Here is a 16,949-nt window from a genome sequence, read left to right as displayed (position 1 = left end):
ATGAAACTTCACATTAGAATATGAGATGAGAGTGGATTGGCTATATTCGTTGATGACATTCTTATATTTTTATTCTTTTTTTATTTCAATGCTGATATTATGAATGAGTCAACATTTCCGAACTATTGACTGTCCAACTTGAGAACAGACAAATAATGCACCCAAACTTGGTGAACATTGTCCTTTTTGGTTCAAATTTACACAGGGCGAAGACGATGGAATCGGTCCATGGATTTTCTTCATTTTATTTTGCTACATTTGTTATTTCCTTTTATGTTTTTATTATTTATTTTTTATGTTAGGCTTATTGGTAGTTTAATAAATGATTGGCTACAAGAAAAAGTTTAAGTGAATGTATCACAAGTTTTAACAAAGCTATCTTATTTTCTGTTTTCAAATCATTTGATGCATAACTCTTCCATGCCTCTTCTCAAAATTATATCCCCACATTAAACAATGAAGAAGCAAACAAAAGCAAAAAATAAAATAAAAATGAATATAAGAAAACAAGAAAAAAGATATTTTGTTATTCTCTTTAACATTATCTTTACTTTATTATTTCGCAATACTAATAGTTTTATTTATTTTTTCACTTTTCTTACCTTTATAATGTGTAAAAATTTACTTAAAGCAGTGAAAGGAAGTTGGTAAAATTAATTCATGAGCTAATAAAACAGAACATAGCTTTGCAGAGAAGAACAAGTTAATACAGATGGTTCAAAATTTGTCCGATATTACTCCCCAATCATAAATGGTTACACAAAACTTGAAAGAGGGAGGTTTACTTCAAGCTGAAACTTCAGGGGAAGTATATGTAATTTTCTCCTTCTTTTACCATGTTCAGTTGGGCAAGACATTGGACATGGCACAACTTCGAGGATTAGGGCAGTATAGTAGGTAGTGTAGAGTGTTCATAACAATAGTATGAGCACGCAGTCTCGCTTTCTGTTGGTAATAGGTTTCTGTTATTTTCTTTCATTGTTGGCCACCAGTAATCTTGTTGTTTTATCATATTTTTATATGGCTTTTTGGTACTGTCCCTTCTTGTCTATATTTTCATTAATATGCTTCTTATACTTTACGGAGCCGAGGGTCTATTGAAAACAACCTCTCTATCATCACTCTATCATCACAAGGTAGGTGTAAGGTCTGCGTACACACTACCCTCTCCACGGTGTGAGATAATACTGGGTATGTTGTTATTGTTGTAGTTGGGCCCAAAAAGAAAGTGGCCCGTCCAATCTAGGAATGATCTGGGCCTTTTATTTCGTGCTGAATCGGTCGGATATATCCGGCCCAATAAAGCACCCTGCATTTTGACATAAAATGAAGATCTCATTCTGCTGATACCTCCTTTTACTGCTTGTTTCTCAAGAAAAAGGGAATTAAAATACAAATCTCTTTGTTAGAAGAACGAACTCGCATCTGAAATCGATGGCACCCGCAGCAGATATCGAGGATGAGATCAAGGACGAGAAGAACCCTCCCCCACTTGATGAAGATGATATTGCTCTTCTCAAGACTTATGTACTCATTTATAACCCTAATTTTTTTGCATTCTTGATTTTTTCCTGTTTTCTTTGAGTTAATTCTTCATTGATGACTATTGAGATAATATCGCGAATTTTGCAAAATTGTATGAATGCTATACTTTTGTTTTTGTTACTGTGGTTTAGAATTTGATGAACAGTAGAAGAGTTAGGACTCTTTTAGAAGAATTTGATGAACACTATACTTGGACTTGTTAGAAGAGTAGGGAGAGTTGTAGTTGCTATGTTAGTGGCAGATGTTGGACTGTTGCAACTCTGTACCATCTTGGTACCTTTCTAATAAAATCTTACCTTGTCAAAACAAAACAAAAAGAAAACAAAAAAAGAGTTTGATGAACACTAGACCTAGTAACAACATCTAAAGTTATGTTTGGCGTATTAACAGGGGTTGGGGGTTGGTTGGGAATCAGAAAATTTCAATCCTGGGCTGCCTTTGCCTTAACAAGCCCTTGAGCAGTATGTGTGCTCGATTGAGTATGCAGCCATGGAACTGTTAAATCTCTTGTGACTCTCAACCAGATTTGCTCATGGTATAGACTAATTTTTTATGGTCGAGAGGTCCATAATTTTACTTTTATTGTTTATATTTACTCTTTCTTCTTTTTCTTTTTGTGCTGCTTCAGTTTTGTAATTTGCAGCTTAGAATTGATTTAAACTCAAATTCAAGTCCTTTCCAATCACTTGTAGGAATGAAAATCCAGAAATGGTAACTCCACCTAACCATGTGCCTAGTTTGAAGGTGGAAATATACCAGTAAAATTACATCTGCAATTATGAGTTGTCCATTCTTCTGCGAAGTTGGATAGATGCAGCGGTATATGGGTGGCCAATGTGGCTTCCACTGTCCCTTATTTGTTGCTATCTACTTTTGTACTTCTAGTTGGAGATCTTCCACTCCTCTGTAAGGTCCATGTATCTTACTAGCTGATGCCCTTGCAGTTGAGCTAATTTCTGGGAGTTTGGCCGCTTTATGTCACTCTAGTGTACTGAGGGTCTTCTGTTAAGCACGGATAAGCTGCCTTTGGTGAATTGTGCCACTCGTTGGAAAATGGAACTAATTTACTTGTTTGTCTCTTATTTTTTTTGTTTTCTTGGTAAATTATTCTACTCATATTCCTGAGTGGTGTTTTGTCCTTGTTAAGTGTTGCACAATTTGGCACCATTGTGCTGCAACGATACTATCTACCTTAGTTTTGGGCTTGGTTTACTTTTGACGATTCATTATGATTTTAGCTTAGCAAATTTCGTAGTCAGTTTCATCTTTTTCTTAAAAAATTCTTTGTTCCTTTTGCAATGTCCAGATAGCTCAATGGTTGTTTGTTCATTAATATCAACTTTGTACTAAATAACATAATGACTTTGTGCAGGGTTTGGGACCTTACTCCACGAGCATAAAGAAAGCTGAAAAGGAAATCAAAGAAATGGCCAAAAAGATAAATGATTTATGTGGTATGTGTTATGTCTCTTCTTGATTTTGTATTTTATTATGTATGGGGACTTCTTTTTTGACCTTGTTAAACCTTGTGTTTCTTTGTTGCATATTATGATGAACTACATCTTCTTTAATTTACTGTAGGTATTAAGGAGTCTGACACTGGGCTAGCTGCACCAAGTCAATGGGATCTGGTTTCTGATAAACAGATGATGCAGGAGGAGCAACCCCTTCAGGTGTGGTTCTATGGAAAATTGGAAATACTGATCCGTAATTCTTTTACTACTCAAGTACTTTAAAGCTTTAACTGAATTTGTTTTTCTGAGCAGGTTGCTAGATGTACAAAGATAATTAGCCCCAATACTGAAGATGCGAAATATGTGATAAATGTCAAGCAAATTGCAAAGGTATGCATCACGTCTTTCCTATATAGTACTGCGTCCAGTTCTAACTTTGGTGAATGGGGGTACCTAGAAAGACGGTGCTTGCGAAACCAGGTTTACCATTTTCATCTGGAGAAGTGTTCAGAATCAGAATCTATATCTTGGCTATAAAATATGGAATGTTTTTATTACCAAGAAATAAGAAGGTTTACGCTTGATTTTCTGAGGTATATAGATAATCAGTATGTTCAAATTTAAACTTGTAAGGAATGTGGTTTCGTTGGATGAAGTAAAGGTGATTTCGTTGCTGGCATCAAGAAGATGCAGAATAATACAAAAGATATGAAAGCAAAAAAAAATAAATTGTTAGCTCAACTACAAAAGACTATTCTAGTACCAGGGAGCTAACAAAGTTCAAAAAGTTGTCAGGAAAATCTATGGTGAGGTAGTGTCAACTATAAAGATACAAAAGACATCTATCCTTGAGGGAATGATTTGCAGTTGATAAGCCTTCAAAACATCTGCTGTTCCTTTCTGACTATACACACCAAAAAATACTAGCGGGAATCATCTTTTAGATTGGCTTGATGGCCTTACCAACTCTCCAGTTGCACCAGCACTCAAAGGCTTCTTCAGCGCTATGTGGCATTACCCGGTTAATACCAAAAATAGACAAAAACATATTCCATAAGTCAGTAGCAACTTTACTATGTAAAAATAGATGGTTGTTAGATTCAAGGTTCTGTTGGTACATGTAGCATCTATTGACAATCTGGAAGCCTCTTTTCTTGAGATTGTCTTGTGTGAGGCATGCTTGATATAGGGCTGTCCAGCTGAAACATATGATCTTTGTTGGGAGCCTAGTCTTCCATACCAGCTTTCATGGGCAGTTTTCAATCAATCAATTAGGAGCATATGAGTTTGCACTTTGCATAGCCTGCTTTCACCGAGTATTTACCATCCTTGGCACTGCCCCACGCTAACTTATCTGCTGTCTGGGCATTCATCATGTGGCCTTCTAGTCTGGAAAGTAGGTTGGTCACTTCTTCAATTTCCCATTCTTGTAGGTTCCTTCAGAATTGCATGCCGCCAAGTGTTGTTCCCAATTCTGAGAGATGGAGGAGGTAGACTCACATGCTATCTGAAAGAGGCTTGGGAATCCCTCGATCTGGATAGTGTTGTCAGCCATCTATCCTTCCAAAACCTGATATGCATACCATTGCCTGCTGTAAGCTGGGTGTTTTGAAAGAATTCTTCTTTAAGTTTGTATATGCTCTTACATAGGCCAACACCATGTGGGGATCTAGACAACTTGGAGCACCGATGATTTTGGACTCCATGTTTTGCCTTGATTACTTTCTTCCGTAGGGTTTGCTCCTCCAGTGTGTATCTCCATTACCATTTCATGAGTAAGCATTTTTTTGTGTAGAGCCAAGTCTTTTATGCCCAGTCCTCCCAGGTGCTTTGGCAGCACAACATTAGCCCATTATATCAGGTGAAACTTGTGATCCTTGCTGTTACCCTCCCATAGGAAGTGCCTCCTGATCTTATCCAGCCGTTTCAGAACCTTGTTAGGAATTGGAAATAGTGCCATGTAGTAAGTCAGAATGCTGTCTAGTACACTATTGATCAGTGTCAATCTCCCACCCATTCACAAATATTCCGTCTGCCTTGATGCCAACCTTTTCCCCTCTCTATCTTCTAAGAAAATATACTGAGCATATAAACATGACGATTTCCATGTTATTATGTCTTCAGTCTGAAGGGTTTTACTCTTCTTCTTTGGGGTTGGATCTATGATTTTATGTTTATAGACATCACGGAAGTTTGTGCAACATTGTTTGTTGGATTCAGTCTTTAATGGAATGAGGATCTTGAACACCTTGTTTGACTATGCTCATTTTATACCTGCAGTTTGTTGTTGGATTAGGGGACAAAGTTTCACCAACAGATATAGAAGAAGGCATGCGAGTCGGGTATTCTTTTTTCTCCTTCTCTGTGACTCTCTCTCTCTCTCTCTCTCTCTCTCTCTCTCTCTCTCTCGATAGAATATGTACACAACCCAAATAGATTTTTTTTCTTCCTGAAGTTGTTTTTTTTTAAATAAAAGAAGTTATGATGTATTGTTTTCTCGTAATTGCATTTGACATAATAAGAGTCCTATGTCATATTGCCCCAAGAGTGGTTTGTCAAAGGAAGAGGGCTATTGCAACATCAGGATCCTTCAGAATGTTAGTAGTGATCTTACCTAGAACTATTAAGGATTCACAGAAACTAATTAATTGATTGCTCTATATGGGGATGATAAACTGGACCTTGTGCAACATTTGACAGCTCATTTTCCACACTGGTTGGTCCACTTAGTCACAATACTCATCTCCTTGATAAATGGCTGAAGAAGCATTTGCAGCTTACTATCTTATTTAATTGGTGGATTCATGTAATCTAACAGAATGTGACCTTTGCTTATTGTGAAGCTTGGCATTTGAGTCTTATGACCGTATTAGCTGTTAATTCCTTGTGGAATGTATTTAAATTGCTTAGCTTTCTTTTCATATTAGAGATACCTAGTGCTAGGCATTCTCGCGCTTTATAGGTGGAATGAGGATTTAGTGGGAAAATCTAGCTGTGTATGTAAGAATAACGAACTAGCCACACCTGCTGCTTTACTGAATCTTGTCAGAGTCCGTTTGAACCTCCGTATGACCATATTGTTATCGTTGCAGGGTTGATAGGAATAAATATCAGATTCAGATTCCATTGCCTCCCAAAATTGATCCTAGTGTTACCATGATGACAGTTGAGGAAAAGCCTGATGTAACATATAATGATGTTGGTGGATGCAAGGAACAAATTGAAAAGATGAGAGAGGTACTCATGATTGTATATTCTTCTGTTTTGGTATTATTTGGTATATGTCCGACTCTGACCTTGTCTGCTTAACATCCTTGCATTGTATCTTTTTGACATTTGCAAACTAGATTTGTCTTTCGGACTGCTTGATGAAATTCTGCTTTTAACTTGCAGGTTGTTGAGTTGCCCATGCTTCATCCTGAAAAGTTTGTGAAACTTGGGATTGACCCCCCAAAGGGTGTTCTCTGTTACGGTCCTCCCGGTACTGGGAAAACACTGCTTGCTAGAGCAGTGGCAAATCGAACAGATGCTTGCTTTATTCGTGTTATTGGTAGTGAGCTTGTTCAGAAGTATGTTGGTGAGGGAGCTAGGATGGTTCGTGAACTTTTCCAGGTTAGATGTAACCTTGTTGGCAACTTTTTAGCAAGTTTTCGTAGTTTCAATTGCTGACCACTTTTTTGGTAAGGCAGATGGCACGCTCTAAGAAGGCATGCATTGTCTTTTTCGATGAAGTAGACGCCATTGGAGGTGCAAGATTTGATGATGGTGTAGGCGGAGACAATGAGGTTCAGCGTACCATGCTTGAAATTGTGAACCAACTGGATGGATTTGATGCCCGTGGGAATATTAAAGTTCTCATGGCGACCAATAGGTTAATATTTCCTCTATGTTTTAACTTTTGTTCCAGTAGTCTCTCTTGGGGGTTGCAGGTGCTGAAACAACTTTGGGTGATTTATTGCAGCTTTTGATAAATGAGTGACGCAGAGTGGGTGTTATATCCATGGCTTTCTCTTTAGCCTGTCTACTGCTTTTATTTGCTTATCTAGTAGGACTTTGACATCAATAGCATACATTTCGATGTGTATCTTGATGTTACCTTTGTGTCCTTTCCTAGCAAAAGGCCACATCTGACTGAAACATATAAATTATTTCTTGCTACTTTTGGCTGTTTGGTATAGCATTTGATTATACTCCTCTTGCTCAGGGGATTTCTCCTATGCTCTTTCGAGTCTCAATTGTTTCCGTTGGTATGAAGTTGATTTGTGGTAACAAAAGAAATAATATTATTAGTTTATTGATATTTGGTATCTAACTGCTGATTTGCAGTTTATTATCTTATCCTCTTGCTCAAATAGTAACTCCATTTTGTTTTTCCTTTTTTTTTGCAGGCCTGATACTCTTGATCCAGCATTGCTACGTCCTGGACGTTTGGATCGCAAAGTTGAGTTTGGTCTGCCTGATCTGGAGAGCAGGACCCAGATATTTAAGATTCATACGCGGACAATGAACTGTGAGCGGGATATTCGGTTTGAACTTTTGGCACGTCTCTGCCCAAACTCTACTGGTAACCCCTCATATACCTTGACTTATAAAAAAAAAATCTTGCGTACGTTGCACCATGAGTTGCATATTAAACCTTAGTGTAGCATCTTAAGTATCTAACTTGTGCACTGTGTTCAATTAAAAAGCTCCCCCCCCCCCTAGTCTGCTTCTAGAAGGGGGACTTCTACCACATCTTAACTCACTATTTTTCTCTTAATTTTAGAGTTACTCAAAATGTTACATTTTGGCAATTAGTTAAGTCTACATAATTTCACAAGCTCTAAGAATTTGAATTTCTTTATCAAACCTAGTTCTACAACTTTTGGATTCTGTTTGCTACTACCATCATAGACGCAAATCATAATTTAAATTTTAGGTGTCAAACATTTTGAGTGTAACTTTGCTTGTTTCCCTATTCTTGAATAAATAGAAACTTACTTGCCAACATTCCTTGTGAAACATTGCATTATGTACAGATCGAACCTTTCATCTTATTTATTGTGCCTAGTCGATATGAGCGCAAGGGAATATAGTCCTTTGGTAGTTTACATCAGGAGTTGCTTGAATATATGATTATGAGGTTGTATCTTCTGCTAAGTACAACATCAGAGCCACACTCATTCCACTGATCCCAATTCCCAATATTTTCTGGTTACATTTTGAATCCAAATTCTCTTATGTTATATGATCGCTTCTTTTGTTTCTCAATAGATTTTAAAATTTAAATTCGAAATGTTCTGTAGCAGTCTATTAAATAAACTTGAGCTGTTCTATTCCAGTGAATTATTGTGTATTGAGACACCAAATATCGTTTACATAAATAATAGGGGTTTAAATATCTAATTTTGTAGAAAACTTTAGATTATTGGTACCCATGATGTTGGATGGTGTTATGCCAATAGGAAATCTAGGGTGAGTACTTGCAGATTGAGATCTCTGTGAGCTTGTCCATCAACCAGTTAAAGCCAAAGCAAAGATAGCAGCACCAGGAGGAGAAGCTGGAAGAGGTTGATATATAATTAAATTTGATGTATTTGAAGGTGAATTTGGCAAATAAGTTAGCTGCTTTTGCTAACTTTATGGCTTTCAACAATATGAGGAATGTGGTTGTGGCTGATGGATGTTTATGTAATGAGTATATGGATATTTATAGACTTTCATAGAGTTATGGTTGATATACTAGAGAAGGTTTGCTTTCACATAAAAGAGAAGTGATAAGTTCAATGTGTAGTTATCAGATGTACGAATATCAGACAGTTACGGGTACAGTTTTGACTTTTTCACTGATTCCTTCCAGGAGCTGACATAAGAAGTGTGTGCACGGAGGCTGGAATGTATGCTATTCGAGCGAGGAGGAAAACTGTTACAGAGAAAGACTTCTTAGATGCCGTCAATAAAGTCATTAAAGGATATCAGAAATTCAGTGCAACACCGAAGTACATGGTCTACAATTGATTGCACTACTCTCTTTTTGGCCTCCTTGGAGAAACAATGGAGCATTGGCAGGAATGGGCTGACATTGCTGTTTGATATTTAGTTTATCCTGTGTACTCGATATGAGAATTATGCTGTTTACTCAGTTTCACCATCCAGTTATCCATTAGACTTTGTACCTTCTTATTAATCTCTGGATGCTTCTGTTTGTTGCCAACAAAAACACCGGACCAATTTGTGCTCTGTAATGCATGGTGATTTGGTGTTTCGAGTTAAATCTAAGAAACTGTAATTTCTGATAGCTTCCCTTTCACTTATCTTAATTTTATACCCATGGGGTGTGGGTGTGTGTGTGTGTGTGTGTGTGTGTGTGTGTGTGTGTTGGATGATGTTTACTTCTGCTGTCAGTTCTTCCACTAGTCAAGGTAGTTATCTTAATGGCAAATTAGAGCTGTTATTATCGTACTAGCATTAAGCATTTTTATGTCCTAATTTGTCGAATACTATCTTCTGCTTGGGTTCAGACTTTGTGCTAGCAACACTATATTTTCGCAGGTGCTCGTTCAAGACTCAAGTGCACCTTCTAAACCGAAACTTATTATCCACATTCTTCATTAAGAGAGATAATATATATATATATATATATATATATATATATATATATATATATATATATATATATTTCTGAATTCCGATTATAACTTACTCGCCAATAACCTACTTGCTACATCCTGTACTGACGCTATGCGCTGAATCAAATTGCTATCTCTTTACCAAATGATAAATTGGATTTCTATACACTACAAAATTCCTATTTGAAAGAACTATTTGTCCTTCGTTTTCCTGATGAAACTGCAGTAACACTAAAATAGGAACACAGACCTTCATCAGCATATTACAGAAACGGGAACATTTATATCTGCGAACTATCGCTCGAAATAAAATTTTACAAATTTTTGGTCCGTGTTAGAGCGAACAAGTACCTGTGTATCTAGAGGTATGTCACATTGTCCGTGGCTCATCATTGAAGTACAATCAAGCCTTGGATGCAACATAGTGATCACCTAAATTGTGTTTTGCCCAGTTTCCGTTTCATATACTGTTTTTGATCTAACATGAAATTTTCAGGTTTGTTATTTCTTCCGAAGAGTGGCACCTTCAACCGTGTATTTCAGTTTCAGTTAAGATGGAAAATTTTCAGGTTTCTGAGTTGCACATTTATCTGTCAGATGTCAATTAACTTGCCGCTAACAATATTGTGGAGCAAAGTACCAAAGCCAGTATAAAGTCCAATAATGTATGTGTTAATAAGGTTCTCTCATAAGTCAAGATAATTTAGGAATGTCAGAATCTGGTATTAATCGAAAACATTGCAACTTGCTGGACTGATCAGCATCAGGTAATCTCCCATAAACAGCAAAGAATTTAGGGGAAAATATTAGCTGGAATAGTCAACAGAGTGAGTCAATATTGCTTGGAACTGAGTTTCTTACTTTTGAACAGCTCTTTCGTCTCCTCAGTCCTGATCAATACCGTGTAACCTCTTGCTCAGGTTTGCTCGTTGCACTAGCCGAACCAATGCTTGAACCACTTCTGACATAGGTGGCCGGAACTCTGGCTCGGGCTGGCACAACATAGATAATTACCATTGAGATAAGACAGGCGATTTAAGAAGCTACATTCTTGAAAAATACATGCTATATATAGCGGATTTATCATTTTGACTTAGTCTCAAACCTGGACACAGAGAGCAATAACATCAGCAAACCGTGACAGAGATTTAACAGAATAGAGTCCAACAAGCGCCGGATCGACCATCTTTTCCAGTGCATCAATATCATGGAGCTGAGGTGTTGCCCATCTAACTAAAGACTGTTCAGATCTTGGTCGTGAGCTGAGTACAGAAGAGCAAACGCATTATTTCAAAAAAATCCCTCTAAATTCTCTTATTCTTTGTCTTCAACAGATTTGGATTGGAAATCATATGTGCTTAAATAACTTTACCAGTCAAAAGGTTTTCGTCCAGAAAAAAGTTCCAACATAACCACTCCAAAGCTGTACACATCGCTCTTCGTGCTACACTTTCCAGATATAGCAGCCTCAGGTGCGCCATATCCTGACTCTGTATTTAATCCCTGTAGGGAAAAAAGAAAGAAGTCCAAGTCGAAACCATTTAGAAGATACTGATGTGTAGCTGATTTCCACACACACGATTTTACTCTACTTATGTGAACGAAATGGTTGATTCAATCTATCATGATCGAAAATAAACGAAATGGTTGCTGTTAATAGATGCAATACGTAAAACTCTCTATAACATAGTAAGGTTTCCTCTAAAACAAATGACCTTTAACCAGTTTTCGGTGATTGATTATTATCCCTTTACTCTTCAGCATGACATTCATATAAAACGATTAAGTTGACTCCCAAATATATTCTCCTTTGACAACTTGAAACTGAATTATGCATGAGAATATTTCACAAAAATATCCCAAAGAACACTTCACAGTAAAGCACAACACAAAATGTTACCTGATCTGTATCAGCAATAAGGTTTGCCAACCCACTGTCTGATAGATGAGGATTCAGATCAGTATCAAGTAAAATATTTTCAGATTTGACATTTTTGTGAACTAAAGATGGCGAACAAGCTTCGTGTTGATACCTGCAAAGGATGCTTAAATTAATTAGCTAGTGAAAAAACATGCTCATAAAATTGAAGAAGTCGCAACGACAGATAGAAAATTCATCGCGAAACTCTGATTAGCTTTTTGATTGAAAATGAGCAAGTTTTGTGTTCTAGAACTTCAAAACCTCTATATTCATTGATATTTCCAGTTCAAACTTGTAAGTTTGATTTCCAAATGAGAGACAACTAAATCTATTGGTAATCATCACAATTCCAACTCAAGACTAAGTGGTCGATTTACTTTCATGATGTTAATATGTTTCTCCTCCAAAAATTTGCTCCAAGCTGCATTAATGTTATGCGATACCCGATGAAAGTAAATTTGTAGATTATGAAACTCACTCTAGTGCTCTTGCTGTGCCAAGTGCAATCTTGAGTCTGCTATCCCATGTTAGTCGTGTGCCGTCTTCTTCATCCATCCGATGCAGGAAATCATGCAGAGAACCAGTTCTGTAGAATTCATAAATCAGCAGGTACTGCCCGTGTTCTGAACAATAACCAATCAGTTCAGTCACATTTGGATGATGCATCCGGGATATGTCAGAAACCTGGTTGAGAAAATCTTCAGGATTCCGGAGCTCAGTTGAATTAATTTTCTTGACAGTCAGAACCTACATCATTTCAAATAATATTAGGAACTTAAAAGAATTGGATCACTTATATGAGCATAGAGAATGGTAGCTGCAACTTGAAATAGTGAAAAGATTTCATCATGCAGAATCCAAATTCATAAGAATGATTTTCTTTTTCCTTTTATAGATATTCTCAAGAAAGAGATCTTACTTCGCCATTATCAAAGTGAGCCTGATATACACTCCCAATGGATCCCTCGCCAATAAGGTTTTCATCACTGAAGCGATCAGTAGCCATCTGTAGGTCTGCAAATGAATATTGCAAAACATTCATTTGATCTGTATGAGTTTCATTCTGAGGAACAATGGGTTTTGCTGAAATAGTATCTCCATTAAAGGATTTATGAGGATTGATTGGTGGAGGTCTTAGAGTCGCCGAGGTGGGAGTTTCAACAGCTTTCATGCTTGTTGTGGAGGAATTTTGGCTAAGTTTCCTCTCTGCAGCAAAAAATAGGTGATGAATACAAAATTCAGGTTCAAAAGCTAACACAAAACTGAAATGAATATACGTAAAAGGGGCAAAAGCAAGCCAGAATTCTGATCACATGACAATACATAATTTAAGGAAATTGAGATAAGGCCTAAGAAGTATGAATCACCAAGTTGCAAATGAAGTTCCATAAGGGAAAGAGAATTGATCATTCCCTTTTCTGGAACTTGCATCCTGAGTTATGAGTGCTCTTGTAAGGCAATTACATTTCTGAAAGATCTTGTGCTTATATGGGTGCTGATTTTCTAACTTGCCAAAACAAATTTATCTTATTCTACTGATGTACCGCAATAGATTGTGCTCTACAAAGCATAAAATTGAATGCTTTCCTTATACTGTTAAGCTTCAAAAGCACCAGGTAACTCAAAACCTGCTGAATTTCTAACACTAGGTCTTTGCAGCTTTAAGCCTGAAACTTGTCTCTTTTGTAGATAGGACCTTTCTTAGTTCATCAAGTTGTTATTTATGATGGTAAAGCTTGTTCCTTCTTAGTTATTTCTCCTCTGTATTAGTGAAAATCCCTTGCAATGCTACATTAATAGTTTATTAACCAATTAAAGGCTACAGTAAAGCATAATATTTAAATGCCCTATTTCACAAAACCATCTAGATTTATAACATGTGGACTAAATATTGGTATGATTTTTGAAGAAAGTAACAATCAAGTTGACCAAATATGTTTATCAATGACCAAAAAGAAAAGAAAACAGTAGTCACAAAATTATATACCTCGTTCTTCTTGTGGATGAAGAGCAATTGGCTGAACGTCAAGTTTTTCTATGTCTGTAGACGACTTTCTATGTCTTTTCTTGATACTAAAGATAACTGCAACTGCTCCAACCACTGAAACTGATATGACAATGCCTGCAACGCCTCCACCACTTATACCAGATTTCTCATCTCTATCACTGCTACCGCCACCAGTGAAAGGGCTGCCATTGCCTCCGGATTTGTGACTTCGATTACTGGACCTATTCGCAGGGGATGTGCCAGGTGGAGATGGAGGCGCTGGCCCTGAGCTTCCCGTGTTACTGTTAGATCTTCTACAATTGTATCACAATGAATTGAATTATAAAGTTATTGTTTATCAATGATGAACAATAATTTACAAAGTACTGAAGAACTCACTGCAATATCCCTCTTAACTTCTCAGGTATCGCGCCAGTAAACTGATTGTTTTCAAGATTCCTAAAGCATAAAGGAATCAACATGACAAACAATAAATTGCTGAAAGCCTGGAAATGAAACATTTGACATCAGGGATAACATTTACACACACAAAGATGTGCATAACTCACAGATTGTCAAGAGGAAGATTGGCGAGGACATCAATATTTCCTGTATACTGGTTGTTCTGCAGGTAGCTGCACAACATAATACTAGAACTTCAATATTTGAAGGACGGTGTACTCAACCAATACAGTACAATAATGAACCAGAAGATACCGGTCTTACATTTTCTTCATACTAGTCAGTGACTGGAAGCTTTGAGGAAGTTTACCGGTCATTGAATTGAAAGAGATATCCCTGAAGCATAAATGTAAACAACCAAAAGTAAGAAACAATGGACAAAGCATAAATGTAATCAACCAAGAAAAAACAAAAGATACATGTCAAAGACTGATTTATGTTGATGATACTTTGAGGACCTAAATTTTCAATGCATCAGGTCAAGGATCAAACCCATTCTCATCATTAATATGGCGACAAACAACTAGGCATCTTTGGACCCTTTACACTTGGTGGCAACAGTTCGCGTAATAAACTGAAGGGATAGTCTACATATCTATCAAGAATAGCACATTATACGTTGAACTTCTCAATCGTAACAGGGTAATTTCAATGTATATAAGAAAGGGGAGAAATGAAGAGAAGGCCTTACAATGTATTGAGAGAAGAAAGTGATCCAAACATGTCATTCAGTTCTCCTTGAATTTGATTATGGCTCACATTTCTACAACCAGACACAACAATTGGAGAGAAAATTAGAACAATGAGCCTAATGGTCACCTATATAGATGAGTTTAATTTAAAATTTTCACTTACAAGTATTGAAGGGAAGCCATTTGTGAAATCGAATAAGGTAAGCCGCCAGTAAAACCATTACCAGCAAGGTTACTGTGTTACGAGGCAACTGGTCAGAATGATGTATGTATAGTAAATTCAAAAAAAAGAAGAAAAGGACTAGAGCCTGGAATTAAGGACAGAAAACTAAATTCCATTTACAGTTTCTGCACATTTGGAGGAAGCTGATAAGGTATCTGGTTTCCCAGATTATTGTTGCTTATGTCACTGCAAATTAAAGTACCCCAAATATTACAATTTCTAGGACTTAAATACAAATCAAAGAAGGAAGGAAATAATTTGAAGGGTATTAATCTTACAAGTTGATCACAGATGTCAGACTAGTTAATTGGTATCCCATTGATCCAGAGAGTCCTAGACCGGATAAATGGCTGAAGGAAAATGAAATGAAAACTAAACATTAGCAATTTCGAAGTTGAAATTATAACGTGCATATTGAAAAAATGATAGGTATATATGGGTACTGAAGAGAACCATAGTACATTTCATTAACTCTATTGCCGTAGCAAGTAATGCCTTTCCAGGACTCTCCACAAGGATCACTACCGTCAGATGAGTTCCACTTTGTAAGCTGCGCCGGTGAATTTAGGGAGCTATACATTACTCTCAGGGCTGAAGCTGAAAATTAATGTTGGCCATTCTGTGAGCTCTTTTGACATTTCAGTGAAAATCAGCTAGATAATTCAGCTTTATTAAACAAAATATTAAAAAATATAGTAGAAATAATTTAACTTTAAACTTCTTAATGAAATGATCATTTATAACTATATGAATATCTATGGTTTGTTTTGGATCATAAGTTTTCTTGGTTGAGTGATTGAAATCAAGAAATAATTCAACTAACAGTTCGAACCAAACAAAATTCTTTCTTACAGAATTTCCACAAAAAAAAAAAAAAAGAAGCTAAGTTTGTTCTGTCCTAATCAATCAGTCCGATGAATATATCAATTCAGTAATTTAATTTATTCATTTCAAGCAGAGGTAGAGCCAGGATTTGAAGCTGACCGTCAGATGGATCCGTGCCGGCATTGGCGAAGCTGTGATTACTTACGAAGAGAAGAGCCACCATTACCACTTGGATCACCACCAAGCTCATCCTGTCCCCTTCTCCGAACCACCACCAACACGAAACCGAAGTGCCAGCTCGGGAATACGCGAGAAGGCTTTAATTTGTCAAAGCTTAACTTTTTATTGTGAAAAATGGAAAATGATATAGAGTGATCCTCTTGATAAAGAAAAAGAATTATATAGAGAGGGAATTAAAAAAACAAAAGGAATATCGTGAGGGAGGAAAAGGGGCCATCCCAAAAGAAATATACGATCTGCTTGACCATCCCTTGGTAAGTTTCTTTATTTCACATATTTGGTATATCACGAAGGAATGAAGATATATATGCTGCTGGAGACCCCATATATAATATATTATTCTGCATTATATGACTGAATATCGATATGCAGGTAGAAAGAAATATCACTATCGTCAGTAAAACTGACTGTAGATTTACATATATTGCTTGAATAGGAAATAATTCCAACGTTATGGAACTGGAAATATAATGTGAAAGCAAATTGAAATAGGTTAACGTTGATAAAGTTGCATGCACGATTGCATGGTAAAGTTGGTGCAGAGGGGAATTAAGGGAAGGGAAGGGAATGGTAGCTAAAAGAGGAACGAGGAAATGTGAGGGAGAGAGAGACTTACGGGTACCGGGTTGCCCCAAAAATGGGGTCCGGGTTTATTTGGGGACTGTGAATTGTAAAACTACAAAATCTTTGACCTGACTCAGTATTTAAATTCTGTGAACATGCGGTCAATCCTTAATTAATCATTGTCAAATGCCCACTACTGATAGATCTTCAGAAGAAAGACCAAAGATTGGTGAAAAACAGGGGAAGAAGGACCAAAGAGTATTTAGAACGAGATTATTTATTAGGTAATTACATGTAAATCTCTTCGTAAAGATTAATTAGTGTTCTCGTATCTAATATTTCTTTTTTAGTATGTCCCAAAAAAATGTTATACTTCATTTTGAAAATAATTTAACTTTAAATTTTTTATTTTATCCACACGAATTTTA

At 36.7% G+C, this 16,949-nt stretch overlaps 2 protein-coding genes across 3 annotated transcripts; one reads left to right on the top strand and one right to left on the bottom strand.

Annotated features, from left to right (window-relative positions):
• Window positions 1-1,333: 1,333 nt before the first annotated feature.
• Window positions 1,334-9,276, top strand: LOC104088370 (26S proteasome regulatory subunit 7 homolog A). Its single transcript, XM_009593029.4, has 10 exons — window positions 1,334-1,527; window positions 2,918-2,999; window positions 3,127-3,218; window positions 3,312-3,389; window positions 5,280-5,341; window positions 6,092-6,236; window positions 6,393-6,611; window positions 6,689-6,870; window positions 7,388-7,563; window positions 8,839-9,276. The coding sequence occupies exons 1-10, from the start codon at window positions 1,435-1,437 to the stop codon at window positions 8,994-8,996; spliced, it is 1,287 nt and encodes a 428-aa protein (XP_009591324.1). The 5' UTR covers window positions 1,334-1,434; the 3' UTR covers window positions 8,997-9,276.
• A 982-nt stretch (window positions 9,277-10,258) lies between these two features.
• Window positions 10,259-16,643, bottom strand: LOC104088371 (protein STRUBBELIG-RECEPTOR FAMILY 6-like). Of its 2 annotated transcripts, none has more exons than XM_018768158.3 (16): window positions 15,877-16,643; window positions 15,354-15,489; window positions 15,171-15,242; window positions 15,013-15,078; window positions 14,833-14,904; window positions 14,669-14,740; window positions 14,242-14,313; window positions 14,085-14,150; window positions 13,915-13,974; window positions 13,516-13,817; window positions 12,448-12,734; window positions 12,007-12,275; window positions 11,508-11,640; window positions 10,980-11,110; window positions 10,713-10,869; window positions 10,259-10,599 (listed from the first exon to the last, which is right to left on the bottom strand). In XM_018768158.3, the coding sequence occupies exons 1-16, from the start codon at window positions 15,965-15,967 to the stop codon at window positions 10,492-10,494; spliced, it is 2,094 nt and encodes a 697-aa protein (XP_018623674.1). In that variant the 5' UTR covers window positions 15,968-16,643; the 3' UTR covers window positions 10,259-10,491. The 2 variants fall into 2 exon arrangements, with proteins under 2 accessions (XP_018623674.1, XP_009591325.1); XM_009593030.4 differs by having other exon boundaries at window positions 13,516-13,829; window positions 15,877-16,641.
• Window positions 16,644-16,949: the final 306 nt, after the last annotated feature.

Source organism: Nicotiana tomentosiformis, chromosome 6 (genome assembly GCF_000390325.3).
Source record: "Nicotiana tomentosiformis chromosome 6, ASM39032v3, whole genome shotgun sequence".
Lineage (NCBI taxonomy): Eukaryota > Viridiplantae > Streptophyta > Magnoliopsida > Solanales > Solanaceae > Nicotiana > Nicotiana tomentosiformis.
Note: the sequence above shows the minus strand (reverse complement) of the source record. Positions and strands in the feature narration are given on the sequence as shown.